This window comes from Lepidochelys kempii, chromosome 3, assembly GCF_965140285.1.
Source record: "Lepidochelys kempii isolate rLepKem1 chromosome 3, rLepKem1.hap1, whole genome shotgun sequence".
Classification (NCBI taxonomy): Eukaryota; Metazoa; Chordata; order Testudines; family Cheloniidae; genus Lepidochelys; species Lepidochelys kempii.
The window spans coordinates 8,506,379-8,523,902 of NC_136382.1; the positions used below are offsets into that span (position 1 = coordinate 8,506,379).

General features: G+C 40.1%; 1 protein-coding gene across 3 annotated transcripts in view; it reads left to right on the top strand.

Moving 5' to 3' along the window:
- Positions 1-17,524, top strand: part of FZD3 (frizzled class receptor 3) — a 104,714-nt gene that overhangs the window by 80,607 nt on the left and 6,583 nt on the right. For all 3 annotated transcript variants that reach the window (XM_073335623.2, XM_073335626.2, XM_073335624.1), the window contains one exon: positions 16,673-16,821. In XM_073335623.2, the coding sequence (XP_073191724.1) occupies positions 16,673-16,821 (149 nt within the window). The remainder of the gene's footprint in view (positions 1-16,672; positions 16,822-17,524) is intronic.

Here is a 17,524-nt window from a genome sequence, read left to right on the forward strand (position 1 = left end):
TGTGGAAGGCAAGACTCAACATAGGAAAGGGGTACGCTGTCTTTTTTCCAGAACAAAAGTATTGTTTTGCCATATGAGTTAAATACACTTAATAAGCAAAGATCAATTGTAGCTGTAAGCTGCAACTAGGGCACATAAAAATTATGGTGTAAAATATTTATATAAATTGATTTTAGTTTAAATAAGAAATTTTATTTCCATGTTGCTAATTCTTTACCTTCTTCCCATTTGACCGTTTTAAAATGCTAATGTGTTTTGTAGTTGCTTGTTGAGTTTCCTTACTGTTAAAGAATTTCAGATTTTATATGGAGATTTTTTTTCTAACTCTTACTGTTAAAATGCTCATCTGTGCTGAAAGAGGCATGTCCTGGGCCTCCTTAACCTCTTTACTTTGAAATAACCCAAACTCAAACACAAAACTGATAAGCAAGTAGCTTGTGCTATCATTTCCCCAAATCAAGAAAGCTAAAATGCTGTAACCAGGCAATATTCCTCCATCCGGGTTTGCAGTTGAAAGTCACTGTCTGTCATAGCTGAATTTAAAAAAAATTTAGTTCATTATAAAATTTAATCTAAAGTTGCAATAGGGTTAGCACAATTTTTAAATGAAGCTTTGTAAAACTAAATTTGATCTAAATCTGAGGTTTAAATCAATGATTTCACTCCACCCTGGCTATATCTGAAAGAATATCTGTAGACCTGCAGTTCTAGTATATACAGTGTTGCCAGCTGTGGAGAATGACTGGAAAATATTTATTTTCTTATAAATATGTGCACCTCAGTTCACCTATGGATTTTATTCTGTTGTGGTAGCATAGAGGTAAATCAAAGGAGGCTGTAAAGGGGAAACCAATAGGAAATGAAACAATGGTAAATATAAATTATCAGAGTACTATTCAAGGGTCCTCAGGGGAAAAAATGGGAAAGCTGCTAATTGGGGAATACCCCAAGCCTGGCTCCAAGTAGACTGGCAAAGTTTACTCTTCCCAGGCCAAACCTAGGCTCAGAGGGGATGCTAGACCCTCAAGGATGCTAGCCTAAGCAGGAAGCAGTTGTCAGCACCTGCTGGAAGTTCGTCTCCTACAGAGAGGCAGAGTGTGCTGCACCAGTGCAGTCTGCTTCTCCCATCCCAGAAATAGAAGTAACTGAGCTGAATGAAACTTACTGAAGTTTGCAAGGAAAGATTAAGGTTTAGATAAGGGGAAATATGCTTATAGACCTTTATTGTTTTTACCCTTTACTCTGCCTGCTGCATACTTTTTAGGTGAACAAATAACACTTTGTTTTGAAGCTGTTTTTGAGTCATGTTAATCAGCTTGCTGGTTACAGGTCCCCAGAGAGAAAGGGCTTATAGGTAACAAACAATTGGGATTGTAGTGTTAATGTGGTTGGGAAATGGGGGCTGCCCCCAGAAATCCAGTCCAAGAGGGGCTGTGCTGCAGGGTTCCCCCTTTGAAGGAGGTGCAGGAAACTACAACTGTCCACAAAGGCGTGGACTTGAGAAGGACTAAAAGGGGTGTAAAGTGCATCTTGCCCTGTAACCGTTACACCAACCTGCCGATTTTATCTCAAGTCTCACAATATATGGTGTTTTCCATAAAACCCCAGCTCTCAGTCACGTGACTGAGAGAATCTTACTTTCCTTTTTTATGTTTATAGTCCTCATGGTGATGGAGCAAAGCTTGAAAATATGACCTGAGTGCATTTTAACATCTCAGAAGCCAGAAAGCAAAGAAAAAGAACCTAAAATGTATTTTAATTTAATTTTTGAACACTTGAAGTTGGCGATACTGTGTACAGCTAAAAACAAACTTGGAAGGCAAAGGACTACATGGTATGAAAATGCAATAGGATGCTCCCTCTTCATACAAACATTATAGCTCTAGCTCTTTTCTCCCAGATATATGGCCAAGGAGGTAAATACATTTATTTGGATAGCAAGGGAAAGTTTAACCTATCCCAGGAAAAAGCATTTTTCTCTGGGGGCCAGTTAGTAGAGATGGGGCCAGCTTGAGCTGCATAAGTAGATCCACAAGAAAAGGCAGGTCCAAACTCTCAACTAGGATATTCAAAGTCTCTAATTATTTTTCTGTTAATGGTTGACTTTCATCTAAAGGAACCAGTTGACACTCGTCCCTGATGTGTGGCAGAATCCTAGCATGATGTCTGTAGTTACGAACAGTGGTTAGAATGGGAAAAATGGGTTGCTTTGGTTGAATGTCATCTTCTGTTGCAAGCTGTTTCCATGAACTAAAATATTTCCTTATAACCAAGTTGGGTTTTGAGACGGTGATTCCATTGATGAGCATGATGTTCTTTATAGAAAGTCTTTGCTGCAGTGAAAAACGCTTTCCTTAATCCTCAGAATAAATATTCCTTATATCCAGTGATCAGCTCTAGCAGTGCTGAAAGACTTTCGCTGAAGGCTTGGTCTTCACATTCTCATCCCAGGAATACAACAGAAGTTAGCATCAGAATTCCTGATAACTGTATTCTCTGACACCTATGACAAACTACAGGGCTTGAAGGATAAAAACATTAGAGAGCTAGTTATTAGACTCTGGTCATCAGTTATAACCTTTATAGCACTCCCTTGAAACACCTTTTCAAGAGAGAGATCTATGGAGACCTAGAAAACCTGGGGGGGGGGGGGGGGAACAATAAGCTTGCTCCATATGGTAACTTGGAATCAAAAAAGTTTGCTTTTTAGTCTCTTTTTGGGGGGGGGTCTGTATATATTCTAACCATTTCACACAGTTTGTACATGATCCTGCACCCACTGAAGTCAATAGTATTTTTGCTATTGACTTCAGTGAGAGCAAGATCAAAGCTCAACTTTTAGGAATTTTCTTTTTGTACTACTTAGTTATCTTTTAGCTTTCCAGGTAACCACAAAGCTTGTGCTTCTTAGTAGACAGAGAAGAGTTGCCTGACGTTTCATGTCAGTCCAATTTGAAACAGAAAGGTAGCCATGTGACCCGATACCTTTCAAAGGTTTACTGATAGAACAACAAGATAAGACCATGTTACAGTCAGAAATTGTTTTCCAAACACTATGTAATTGGCAAAATAGCAGCACATGACTGTAGTGTGAACAGCTCAAAAGTAAAGACAGTGACTGAGGTTGTATGAGAATGGTGATACTGTTAGAACAGAGTCTCTTCAATCCCCCCTTACCCCCCCCCCACTCATCTTTAAGAAAAGTCTGGCTTGATTTGAATTTCATTGCCTTTTGTCCTTGGGAAAATCTCAGATCCTCAGCATAGTTGTGGAATTGTGCCCCAAAGGACGGGGACGGGTGTTAGGCACTCAATAGTGGTTTTGAGCTTTAACTTCACATTTACAGCAAGCTCATTAATTTGCTATTTGATGCATAAAGCAGCCATGATTGATAGTTGGGCAAAAGGGAAAGATATTCAGAGATGAGTAAACATCCTAAATTAACAGTGTGTCTGGGTTGCAGAACTGTATTTCCCTGGAGGAATGCTGAAATTAATGGGTTTTTTTTTAACCTATGTATTGAACACCTGCCACTGTGTGTTTAAACCTTTTGTTACCCCTCTTAAAATAATGTCCTTGTTTACTTTCAAAATTATGTAGATACCATGGAAAATACATTTTTCTTTTTGATTTATCCTGATCCAGATGCTTATAGTTCCTTACAGCCAGCAGATGGAGACAGAATTAAGTCTTTTGATTACAAAATCTCATCCATACATACACTGTCCTTACCAGTTGACAGAACTCAGTTGTTGGTCTCTGGCAGGTGGAATGTTAAAACTCTTGCTAGCTGAGGGAGAGACCTGCAAAAAGAAGTGAATGGAGAAGATCTCTGTAGCCTACCAGTCTGTCAAGCTACACCCTGGCATGTGGCTGCCACTGCAGCACCATATCATGAAGCATTGATTGCCTCCAGGCTCTCACTGCCATGGGCAAGGAACAAGCTCTCACTGGAGTACCCCATGGCTGACTCTTACAGGAGCTCCAGATTCAGGAAGTGCCTCCACTGCCAGATGCTGCAGGCCCTTTCTGGCTTAACTGTAAGAGAAGCACAAGTTCAATCTTTCTGAGAAAAGGAGCAGGTGTGAAGGATTAGGAAGAGTCACCAATCTTGGACCCTGCCCTAAGTGGTGAGACTTGCCTTCTATAAAGTTCACCCCCATAGTCCTTCCTTTCTGGGCTCAGCATTTTGGTACCACAGGTCTTCAGACTTTTGGAGAGGCAGCACGTACAATATGGCATGCAGGGGCTGGCCACCAGGGTTGATTAGATAAGGTATCGCTAATGAACAGGAGCAGCAAATGGGAGTTCTGCAAAGGAGTACTCCAGGTGGAGGAGGAGTGACGACATGACCCTTAGGGTGAGTGCATTGTGTGCACTTGCTTACCTTGGGCCTGCTTGATTGAAGTTTACAGTGTGGTCTTTTTGGGGGGGCTGTGTGCTGAGCCAAGGGAGACAAGCCAAGGGAGACAGAAGACAGACGAGACTTTCTGGGAAACAGTAGAATGGTGACAGCCTCTGTGCTGTTGGGGATGAAAGTCTGAAGGAAAGAACACCAAGCTCAAATGGAGGGAAACAATCCCATAGCTGGGACCCTCCTTCCAGTTGTCATGGTATCATCTCACACTGAAGATACCTCTCCAGGGCAGGGGACCCCTATTATTAGGAAGACAAGTACTAGTAATGGGGAATTCAATTATTAGAAATGTAGATAGTTGGATCTGTGATGACTGAAAGGACCGCGTAGTAAATTGACTGCTGGGTGCAAAAGTTGCAGACCTCATGAAACATCTAGTCAGACCGATGTGCAGTGCTGGGGAGGAGCTAGTGGTCCATGGTACAGTAGTTACCAGTGACGTAGGGAGAGGTAGCCGGGGTCCTGGAGGCCAAATTTAGGCTGCTAGGTAAGAGAATATAAGCCCAGTACCTCCATATAGCATTCTCTGAACTGCTTTCAGTTCCACACGCAGGACCAGTTAGGCAGAACTGCAGGGTCTACCATGTGTGGAGGAGATGATGGTGTTCAGAGGAGGGATTTTGGTTTACTAGGTACTTTTGGAAAAGGAGGATTCTATACAGGAAGGATGAACTCTACCTAAATCAAAATGCAACCAGACTGCTGCCATATAAAATTAAAAAGGTTGTAAAGGAGTTTTTAAACTAAGGGCTGGGGAAAGCTGACAGGTGCGGAGGAGTACATAGATTGGACAGACACATCCCTTAGGGAAGGATTTATTAAAGGGAATACTCTATATCCTAGTAAAGAGGTGAAGTGGAAATTGATGAAGGTCAGGTAGGAACTGAAGAGAGAGAGTCTCATTCAGTTGCATCACATGATGGCAGACAACTAAATACTGATAAATTTTGTAAGTGCTTGTATGCAAATACAAGAAGTCTAAATACTAAGATGGGTGAACTGGATTGTCTGGTACTAAATGAGGATATTGATATAAAAAGCGTCACAGAAACTTGGTGGAACGATGATAATCAATGGAACACTAGTATCAGGATACAAAATATATAAGAATGACTGAGTAGGTCACACTGGTGGGGGAGTGGCAGTATATGTGAAAGAAAGCACAGTCAAATATAGTAATAAAAATCTTAAATGAATCAGACACTATGATGGAATCACTAAAATTCCATGCTTCAATAATGAGAGTATAGCAGTAGGACTATACTACTGACCACCTGACTCGGATGGTGGTTGTGAAATGCTCAGGGAGATTAGAGAGGCTACAAAAACAGAAAACCCAATAATGGGAGATTTCAGCTGTCCCCACATTGACTGGGAACATGTCACCTCAGGATAGGATGCAGAGATAAAATGTCTGGACACCATTAATGGCTGCTTCTCAGAGAGGCTAGTCCTGGAACCCACAAGAGGAGAGGCAGTTCTTGATTTAAATGGAGACCAAATGGAGCATAGCATCTAGTCCAAGAAGTGAGTATAGCTGAACCATTCAGGTAATAATGACCATAATCTCATTAAATTTAACATCCTTTTAGGTGGGAAAATACCAAAGAAACCTGTAACAGTAGTGTTTTTCATCAAAAAGGGGAACTACACCAAAATGAGGAGCCTAGATAAATGGAAATCAAAAGGAAAAGTGAAAATGTCTGCAAGCTGCATGGGAACTTTTAAAAACACCATAATAGAGGCTCAAACTATACGTGTACCCCAAATTAAAAGAAAAATGGTAAGATGACAGTCACCATGCCTAAACAGAGTAAAAGAGGTGATTTAGCGACAGAAAGACATCTTTTAAAAATTAGAAGTCAAATCCACCTGAGGAAAATAGAAAGGAACATAACTCTGGCAGGTCAAGTGTAATAATTAGGCAGGCCAAAAAAGAATTTGAAAAGCAACTAGCAAAAGACACAGAAACTACCTGCCAAAAATTAAGTACTTCAGAAGCAGGAAACCTGCCAAACAATCAGCTGGGCCACTGGAGGATCAAGGTGCTAAAGAAACACACAAAGAAGACAAGGCTATTGCAGAGAAGCTAAATGAATTCTTTGCATTGGTCTTCTCTGCAGAGGATGTGAAGGAGATTCCCACACCTGAGCCCTTCTTTTTAGGTGACAAATCTGAGGAAGTGTCCCAGATTGAGAGGTTAATAGATGAGGTTTTGGAACAATCTGATAAACAATAAAAAGTTACCAGGCCCAGAGAGTATTCATCCAAGAGTTCTGAAGGAGCTCCCATATGAAATTGCGGAACTATTAACTGTGGTATGTGACTTATTGCTTACATCAGCCTCTGTAGCAGATGACTGACAATAGCTAATGTAATACTGATGTTTAAAAAAGGCTCCAGAGGTGATCCTGGCAATTACAGACCAGTAAGCCTATCTTTGGTACCAGGCAAATTAGTTGAAACTATAGTAAAGAACAGAATTATCAGATGCGTAGGTGAACATGATGTGTTGGGGAAAAGTCAACACAGCTTTTGTAAAGAAAAGTCATACCTCACCTATCTTTTAGGTGTCCCTAAATCTCTGACTGCTGGAATCTGAGACTGGGCAACAGGGGACTGATCACTCAAAATTTCCCTGTTCTGTTCTTTTCCCTCTGAAGCATCTGGCACTGGCCACTGTCAGAAAATGGGATACTGAGCTAGATGGATCACTGGTCTGACCCAATATGGCCATTCTTATGTTCTTGCATTCAGTTCTGTTACGCCTATGAGAGAGACTTGACTTGTCAATATTTTTAGGTCATTGAAAGCCCTTGACAGCCTGATAAGGAGTAAGTGCCCTTATGTTTGCTTTTTGTATTATACATTTGTTACAATATACGAGGATTCCCTCGCATCTGCAAAGCTGCCGAATAGGAAACTAAAGAAATAGATTGTCTCAATTATTTGCTTGAAGTTCCCTGATAACATTTAAGATTGACAGAGAAGTGTGAGTGGCAGGCCAGCACTTGTAATGCTAAATAGAAGTCTGAGACTCGGGCTCATGCTACAGCACTAAAAAATAGCTGGGTAGATTTTTCTGGCTGGGGCTCTGAAGGCTAGGAAGAGGAGTGGGGGCACCAGTTCAGAACCAGAGTTCTAGCCAGCGCCTGAATGTTTACAGAGTTTTTTTTTTTTTTTTTTAGTGCTGTAGCATGAGCCCCACAAGCCTGATTCTGTAAGCCAAGCTCTGAGACTTGCTACATCTGGATCCTACTTGCTGGGTAAATGTACCCTGTGTCTAAATCATTTGTGTAGGTGTGCGAATGTCCTAAATCATAGAAGATTAGGGTTAGACGAGACCTCAGGAAGTCATCTAGTCCAACCCCCTACTCAAAGCAGGACCAACACCAATTAAATCATCCCAGCCAGGGCTTTGTCAAGCCAGGCCTTAAAAACCTCTAAGGATGGAGATTCTACCACCACCCTAGGGAACCCATTCCAATGCTTCACCCTCCTAGTGAAATAGTGTTTCCTAATATCCAACCTAGACCTCCTCTACTGCAATTTGAGACCATTGCTCCTTGTTCTGTCATCTGCCACCACTGAGAACAGCCGAGCTCCATCCTCTTTGGAACCCCCCTTCAGGTAGTTGAAGGCTGCTATCAAATCCTCCCCCTCACTCTCCTCTTCTGCAGACTAAGTAAGTCCAGTTCCCTCAGCCTCTCCTCATAAGTCATGTGTCCCAGCCCCCTAATGATTTTTGTTGCCCTCCACTGGACTCTCTCCAATTTGTCCACCTCCATTCTGTAGTGGCGGCCCCAAAACTGTACTCAATACTCCAGATGTGGCCTCACCAGTGCCGAAAAGAGGGGAATAATAATTTCCCTCGATCTACTGGCAATGCTCCTACTAATGCAGTCCAATATGTCGTTAGCCTTCTTGGCAACAAGGGCACACTGTTGACTCATATCTAGCTTCTTGTCCACTGTAATCCCCAGGTCCTTTTTTGCAGAACTGCCGCTTAGCCAGCCGGTCCCCAGCCTGTAGCAGTGCATGGGATTCTTTCATCCAAAGTGTAGGTCTCTGTACTTGTCCTTGTTGAAGGAGATGTCATGCCATGTAAGTTGCTACAGTATGTGTCATGAACCAAAGCCTAAAAGGTGATATGAAACAGGAATGCCTTGGACATAGTTCACTAAAAAGTCTTTGAAGTCTATTCATTGTAGTTGGCAGATTATCTTCATACTGTTGTTGTTTTTTTACTTAAATAAATGCAACAAAGAAAATCTAAGGTTGTTTTTTTTAAAGTGAGAAGTACCATAGATGCAGTTTCATTCTCTGAAGAGGATACCCATAGTATCTTAACCCATGTAACATTTTGTACAATTGTTTAAATAACTACAGTTGAACTTGACTTTAAACTCTCTGTGAACTCTTCACTTCGGGATTTGGATTGGTGAAGTCAAACTTCATAAAAAGCCTGTGCTTTTTCTAGCATTTTCATGTTCCTACTTTTGATCATCAGACTATCTAGTTGTCATGCTGTCTGGAGTGGCTCATAACCATGACTGCTGACCTCAGGGCAGACTGTCAACAAGGCAGGGGAGAGATCCCAAATGGGTTATATGTTCTATAATTAGATTTCACCAACCCAGTAACAAATGTGAACTCCTGGAGCACTATAACAGTCTTGTCATGGAGTCACAGAAGGTCCTTTTGGGCAATCCAGTCTATCCTTCCACCCAGGCAAGCGGGACTTAGTGATGGGTGCTTTACACGAAAGATCATAAAAGATTCAGGTTGCTTCCAGTCCCAAGAGACCAAGTTATCTCATCTTAAGCATACTAACACACAGGTGAGCTGGACTGGTTTCCAGCAATGAATTTGTCAGTGCTTGGCTGAGGCTTGGCAAGAGCGGACACCTGGTCTGCCAGCGTGTCACTAGTTAAAAGGGATTTTATTTTAAGTGGGACCTTTCTTTATGCCACGGAGATAGAGTGCATGTATGTCAGATTGTATTTAACACTTTTCTCTCATGAGTGAGTTACAGTACAAGTTCTTTCAGTACTGATTTAATAGAGCTCTTCATTAGTGTGGGTAAAGAAGACAAAATCCTGTGACAGTGCTTCATGTTATGCAATTCTTGGTGTTTCTTGTCATCGTAATATTTGTTTTGTACCGTTTAACGAGGCCTAGATCAGCAGATGCAACGAGTTCTGTAGAAAAGTCAGTAGGAGAGGTGCACACACACTTTTAATCCTTTAATAGCATTTAAGTTTTTCCCTTTTAACAGTCTATATCAATAGTTCAACTTGGGGGATTTTAAAAAATAAACTTTAGTATTTGCAGCAGGTTATAACAGTAAGCCCCTGCTGACTGACGTAGCTTTTATCCACTTTTCTGGTATGCTGAAAGAAGAACCAGAATACTCTTGGATGCATCTTTTTTCAGCTACTTTTTATAGTGGTGATATTTCCTTAAAATATGCTTTTTAAAAGAAAAAAGCTTTCTGTGACTCTTGAGTGAGTTGTGACTTGGTATCTTCATTCTTCCCCTCCCACATTGGATTTTATCTTTTGTAAAAGGTTTTGTCAAAATGTCTAGCTCCCAAATGATATTTTCAATTGCACTTAAATTTCAACCCTTTATTTTACATTAATACCCTATTTTTGTGTGTTCTTGTAGGAGTGCTTCAGCTAGGGTTGCCAACCCTCCAGGATTGGCCTGAAGTCTCCCGGAATCAGCATCGATATCCCAGTCACTATTGAAAGCACGCCGGGAGATTTTAATAGCCTATTTTAAGAAAATGACATTATGTCGTGTGTGGGGGAGGGGGCGGGAATCTCCCAGAATAGCTTCATTCAGATTTGGCAACCTTAGCTTCTGCTCAGAGTGAATGTATGCTGCTGCTTTAGATGTTTCCACAAATCCTCACTCTTAAAGTAGTGTGTGGACCCAAAGGCTTTAAAAGCAATTAATGTGTAATCCGAGTCACACATTAGTACATGTAGTGCATGAGCTACAGGGGAAGAAAGGAAAACCCTCCTCCTCCATTTCTGTTTTGTTGCCCCCTGTTGTCAGACTGTGATCTGGTCACTCTTTTAACATTTTCCCTAACTTATTCATTCATTTAGTTCATTTTAGTCAATGGGACCTACTAGCGGAGTAAGACACATCTGATTGTAAATATACACAGTATGATGGGCCCTTAAGGTAAAGCAGGGTTTCCTAAACTAGAGCACTCCCTGTAGAAGATGGCGGGGAGTGCAGCTAGACCTCTCATTTGCTCTCCAGAGTCTGACACATCATTGTTTAAAAATATCAGTCTCTAGCTGTTGTGGTTGTGGGGGGAAAAACTTTCAAAATGTGACCCAAGTGTAAAATATGCAGTGATGTTTTCCGAGTTTGCAAAGAGGTTGAAGCAATAACTCTGAGGTGTAAACTGCCCAATTAATGTCAATGGCTGCTAACTCAGAGCCCAATGATGATGCTTTTAAATATTAACATTGTTAACAATTTCACTGCTCATCAAAACGTTAGAGAAGAATTTCAAATTACAAAGAGCTATCAAATAAAAATTTGATATGCTCTAAATATACAACTTAATTTAGTATCCTAAAATATAGGGAGACCTTTAGCAGCACATGGCAGGGTTGAAGAGGGTTGTGATTGTTTTCATTTTCCTCAATTTAGCTCTTGGCTTTCAAAAGTTTGGGAAATGCTGCCAAAAAGGATTCATGCAGGAGGAGAACTCTGCCTGTAAGCCTTATTGAAAAGGATTCATCTAAATTGGATGAGTGGAATCACAAAAGTTATTATCAACATCTGAAACAATATTCCCCTTTAAGAATTGCCTCTGCAGATCCCTGGTCTTGGGGAAATACACACCTTGAACTGTCTGAAAGGCTCTCTGACTACTCAGTTGCACTGTTTCTCAATATTTTCAGGTTGATAACTCGTTTTGTTTAAAGTCAAGAATTTTCACAACCTCCTTACACTTTTATTGTGAAAGTATGACTATGCACACACAAACACCATTGATTGCAACCCACTGGTTGAGAAGCACTGCTATATTGGATTCCCACTTTCACTGTGAGTCTAGACTTTAGAGGATTATAGCTCCTACCGCTATCAATTCCTTTCCTACCACTTTGGCCAGCTGATCTGAGCACCACTCATTCTTTTTGACTGTGTTACTGGACCATTTGTTCTTTGACTTTTCAAGGTCTGTGTGTTGGGTTTTAGCTTTATCAATGCACAGACACATTTGTTAATAGGACTGCAACATTACTTGGTTCTGTGCTGGTCATTACCTCTTTTTATATCTTAAGTGTAATGAAATTGAAGGAAATTCTTGTCTAGGTGGGTGAGGTAATATCTTTTATTGGACCAACTTCTGTTGGTAAGAGAGGCTTTTGAAAGCTTGAACAGAAGTTGGTCCAATACAAGATATTACCTCACTCACCTCATGTCTCTTAATAATATCCTGGGACTGACACAGCTACAGCAACACTGCATACAACAATGTCTTCTCAGTTACTGATTGTTCTCATACAAACCCTGATTAAAAGAAATCTAGATTAAAACTGTATATCGAGTAGCAATAAAATGGCATTGAAGTACATATAAGGCATATCTTTTGGAGGCTCTGAGAATCCCTTCATTTATTGGCAGGACAAACTTCCTGTTCTTTTTCATCCATGTCAGAAACTTAAATGACTTATTCCCTACTTTCTTGGAGTATATTGCCTCTGCAGATTCATACTCACCCCAGTAGTCCAATAATCTAGATTCCTCAGGAGAGAGAGAGTAGAATCTAAGGTCTCAGAGTTTCTAACCTATTTGGAAGCTTAGAAAACCAGAGGATCATTGGAACAAAGATCAAAGTACTACTGATGAGGCATCTAATAAAGTTAAGATATTTTAGCCACTGCCTGCAAACAGAAAACTTCCACTTCTAGAGATGTTGATGTGTGGCTTAATCAGATTAAAGTAGTAGTAGTTTCCATTACATTAAGATACTCTGCTGATTTTATATTTTTGGAGAATGCTTTGTGCTTGAACAAAATGGTGGTAGGAGTGTGGATAGTTCAAATCAAATATGTAATTTCATATGACTCAATACTCTTAATGTCTCAAATCCTATGATGCTTGACTACTGTAAATTGTACTTTGTCCACTCTCTGCATAAGGGCCGCATAGCATAACTGGAAATCATCTGGACTAAAATTAAATGAAATCCTGAGGGTAAATTCTGGTTGGGCTTTGCATATTTCGACTCTTTAAAAAATAAAATAAAAAAAAACAGTTCCTGTGAAAGCATATGATTGTATTAGATTTGAAATTATGTAAGTGCCAAACATTTTGGAAATGTGCTATGAGCTTTTGGGTTTTAAACCTCGTTTTCTCAGTTTTATGGTTGTAGAGGAATAATTTCAAGTTTGTTATGCTAATTGTAACAAGTGTGGTAGAATCTATGGAGGTAATGGACTCGGTTTAAGGCACATACATACTCTTAGTTTGAATGGGTTAAAATAGAAGTCTATATATTAAACTTCAGTTTCCAGAGATGAATGTAAGGGGTTTTTTTTGTTTTTAAATAGTGTTTCTTTTTCCTTTTTTTTTGGGGGGGGGGTGGGGGAAGAGACTTAAAGTACTTTAAAAAAAATCTCAAGCGAATAATAAAATTTGAGGGTTTTAGTTAGTGGGGGGTGGTTTGTGTGTGTGCACGCACACACATATATATAGTGACAAAGTCCCTCCTCTGCCTTGGTGGGTCTTGTGTTTATTGGCGGATTTGCTTGCCTCAGAGGTTCACGGCAGCCCTCAGTTTGGCCGCTTTTGTGGCTCAAATCTGCTGTTCACTCAGTTAGCTTCATCACTGGCCAGCATGGGGAAAAGGAAGAACAACAATCCCCACAGTCTCCGCTGATCCACGTAGTGGATCGGGGAACAGGCCAGAGACCTTCCCCTCTGGTGGAACCCACAGTCCAGGTCAACTCCTCCGGTATCAAGTAGGGAGTTGGAGGGATGCGGAGAACTTGGGGCCTGCCCTCTACTCCGGGTTCCAGCCCAGGGCCCTGTGGATTGCAGCTGTCTACCGTGGCTCATGAAACAGCTGCGTGACAGTTACAACTCCCTGGGCTACTTCCCCATGGCCTCCTCCCAACACCTTCTTTATTCTCACCACAGGACCTTCCTCCTAATGTCTGATAATGCTTGTACTTCTCAGTCTTCCAGTAGTACACCTTCTCACTCTCAGCTTCTTGCTCCTCAGTCGCACAACACAAACTGAAGTGAGCTCCTTTTTAAACCCAGGTACCCTGATTAACCTGCCTGTCTTAATTGATTCTAGCAGCTTCTTGATTAGTTACAATCAACCTGTCTGCCTTAATTGTTTCCAGAAAGTTTCTGATTGTTCTGGAACCTTCCCTGTTACTTGACCCAGGGAAAAGGGACCCACTTAACCTGGGGCTAATATATCTGCCTTCTATCACTCTCCTGTAGCCATCTGGCCTGACCCTGTCATAATATATATGTGTGTGTGTGTGTTTATATATATATATTATAAGTTTCACCTGGGACCCTTTGGAAATCCACCAAGCATGGATGCGCTGAACCCAAAAGTGCTGATATAATCCAAATGAATACATTTGTATTAAAGTATTGGCTTGCACTTAATCTATGCAGTGAAGATTCAATTATTTGCAGTAGTAAACAATGATGCATCATTTCTATAAGACTAGGAGATACTGTACATTCACAAGTCTACAAGATTGTTGTTAGGGTACAGTTTATAATTGGCGTGGTTTTTAAGTTTTATTCTTTTGACCATTTTTATCATAAGATTTTCAGATAAGGATATTTTGGGGGAAATTGATTAGGTTTCTTCACACACAGGGATGTCTAGTAGGTAACAACAGGACCAACATAAAACTCCTTGAAGTTGGAGTTAACTTCAACTCCTGATTGAAGTTAAAATGATGGTATGCTGTGATTCAAGTACTGAATTAAGCGTGATACTTTTCAGAGCATATCCTGTGAAACAGGCATTATAATGATCAGTAGATCATTGGGGGCTTTGGTAGCAGAGGCATAACTTCATAATATTAATACAATGGACTAAATTCTGTGATGGTGTAAATCCAATAAGTCATTTATAGTTATGCCAGTAGAGAATTTGGTCCAGTATGCAGGGAATAGACTCTTGTATATAAAAGTCTATCCAAATCTTTTAATCTTCATTAGGAAATGATGCTTCCCACCAAGTTAGTGCCCCATTTACATGTTTCAAAGCTATTCAAATTGTATAAAATGTACTTCTTGTGTAGTAATTAGGCTATTTTTTGAAAGCTTAATTCAGGATACTTGTTTGATATCAACAGAATAGTCCACTTAAAAGAGAAAAAACAAAGAAACAAAAACCATCACCATAATAGGGTTGTGTACAATACCACCTAGGAAGCTTTCAGACCAGTTTTGTATGGTTAAATGGATAAAAATATGGAGAAGTCTATAGTATTGTCAAAGGCATTCAACATCAGTAGTTTCTCTTTGGCAGAAAGTGATGGAAACTAGATTAAAAGAGATGCTGAGCAAACTAATGACAATGGGAAAATTGAGCTCACTTGATTCAAACAGGAACTCAAAGAAAAGTCTCATGATAATGCTCATTGTGTTTCTGGTTTAATCATTTTTTAAAAAAATCTATGTCCATGATGAAGGAATGCCATATAGTAGTTAAAGAACAAGACTGGCTGTCATGAATTTTGGTTTGTATTCTTTTTTGCCATGGATGTGCAGTGTGACTTTGGGAAAGTCACTTAACCTCTCTGTGCCTCCATTTTTCTCATCTGTAAAATGGGGATGATTATACTTGCCAACATCAAAAGTAAATGCTACTATTTGTAAAGGGCTCTGAGATCCTTGGAAGAGAAGACACTACAGAGATGCAAAGAGTTATAATAATTACTACTGTATCTTCACTGGTATGTACATCTACTGACATGCACATCAGAAAATGAGATGCAATTGAGTAGACAGTAGTTCATCAGCCACTCCATTGCTTTTATAAAGTTATCTTGATAAAACAGCTGCTGAACCCTGCTTGATGACACTCCAGTTGAATTTTCTTCCTGTGAAAAGACCTCTTTATCATTGTTTGTTTGCCCAGTGTTAATTTAGGGCATTGTATGCATGGTATTAGGTTCAGATCATCACACTGCTTTCTTTTTTTACTCTAAGTAAATATTTATATTGCTAGTAAACAGAAAATGAGTGTTTTATGTTTAAGACCATATTGCATGAAGCACATCTCTGGTAGTGGTATTCTGCTCCTCAGATTATTTCCTACATCATTTAATGGCACATCGTATACTGCCAGTGGAAGCTTTCAATGAAGGTTGACCAGAAGTTGGAGATCCTGAGATAGGAAATGGCTTCCTGATCGTGGACATCTGAGACTGAGGGTATTTTTTTAATTGTGACGGTTTTAGTGAAAGTGTCACGTGAATAGTTCTGGGATACTATAGCAGTGCAAAGCAGAGAATGCAGAGTGAATTAGCTCTACTTGCAACTAGGGGGTGGGGTGGTTCAGGCAAAATTAGTTCTTTTGAACTTCAGCTTGAAATCTTGGTTTTTTTTTTATGGTTCATGTCTTGCGGCTACAACTCAAGAAGTTCTCAAAATGTACTGATCATAAATTTTGTCAAACGAGTGCCCGCATTGTTTGTTTGTTTGTTAATAAGGACTTAGTATAAGCTGTGATTGTTTCTTCATGAATCATCCAATGGGGAGTAAGAATAAGAATCGTGTAGTAGCATCTTGCTGACAAACCAAGGCTCTAGGGGATGGAAAACAAGAATCTGCTCCTCACTGGAATAAGGGACAAGGGGTTGTTGAATATGTTCCGTGATGTGGAGGTGTCTGTATTATTGATTTTCCAACAGAAGTTGGAGCACATGGGTTTATGTAGTTTATCTCTATTTGCAAATTATAAAGGCTCATTTTTAACCTATAATATTTCAAAATTGTTCAGCAGACACCACACCAGACCAGAAATACAAGACCTCCCAGCAGTTGAATCGTTTGTTTTTACACTGCACCAGCCTGCACATTATTCTGTGAAGTTCTATAGAACTGTGAAACAAAGGAACCCTGATGATGTTTACTTTGGCTCAAGGCTGAGACAGTTATTTTAATTTAGTTAATAGCTGGAGTAGCAAACTATAATGGTTTGCAACATGTTCTTTTCTGTTTTCCTCTCTCTAGATCTCTCAGATGAGTCGCCCAGACCTGATTCTCTTTCTGATGAAGTATCTTATGGCTCTAGTAGTTGGGATCCCTTCTGTCTTTTGGGTTGGAAGTAAAAAGACCTGCTTTGAATGGGCCAGCTTTTTTCATGGACGCAGGAAAAAAGAGTGAGTGCTGTTATGTGAAAGACTTACCAGTGTAATATTGGCAAATAAACCCTTTCTCGCCTGTAATCCTGAGAGAGCACTTCAAGTTAATCCTGTCCAAACCAGTTCCTTCTTGCAGAGGGGGATGGCAGCAGAGGCAACTTGCCTAGAAATGCTGCACTGTTCAGTATATCTGAAAAGCAAACAAAAAAACAAACAAGCCCATCCTGTATTTGCACCTGATTTGTTTTCTCGATAACAGAATCAAATTAACATTCTTCATCTATTATGAAGCTATTCTGCTTCCTTGTTCTTAGAGGAAATGGGATATGCCACAATACTGCACATTTTTGTCACTTTCTGAAGTGTGCAGTAGTATAGCTTCCTTCTCTATAAGCACCATCTCCCTAGCTAGACAACTGATCCTTTCTATTGAAATGAAGCAAACATGTTTTCCACCATGATTCTGCAGCAGTTGTGTACACTTCTTAATCCTTCTATTGTGCATTGAAGCCCCTACCAAACTGCAGTATAATACAATTAATTCCAGTGAAATCTGTCTTAAGTGACATCTCAATGGACTGACAAATCCAGTGCTTAACACTAAAGTGGTCTTCTACTAAAAATGGAGGAAAATTGCACTCAATATAGTTGGGGCAGATTTTAAGACAAAAGGTAACCTACTAAATGTGGTCACTTGTATAAGATACATAGCAACTTAGTA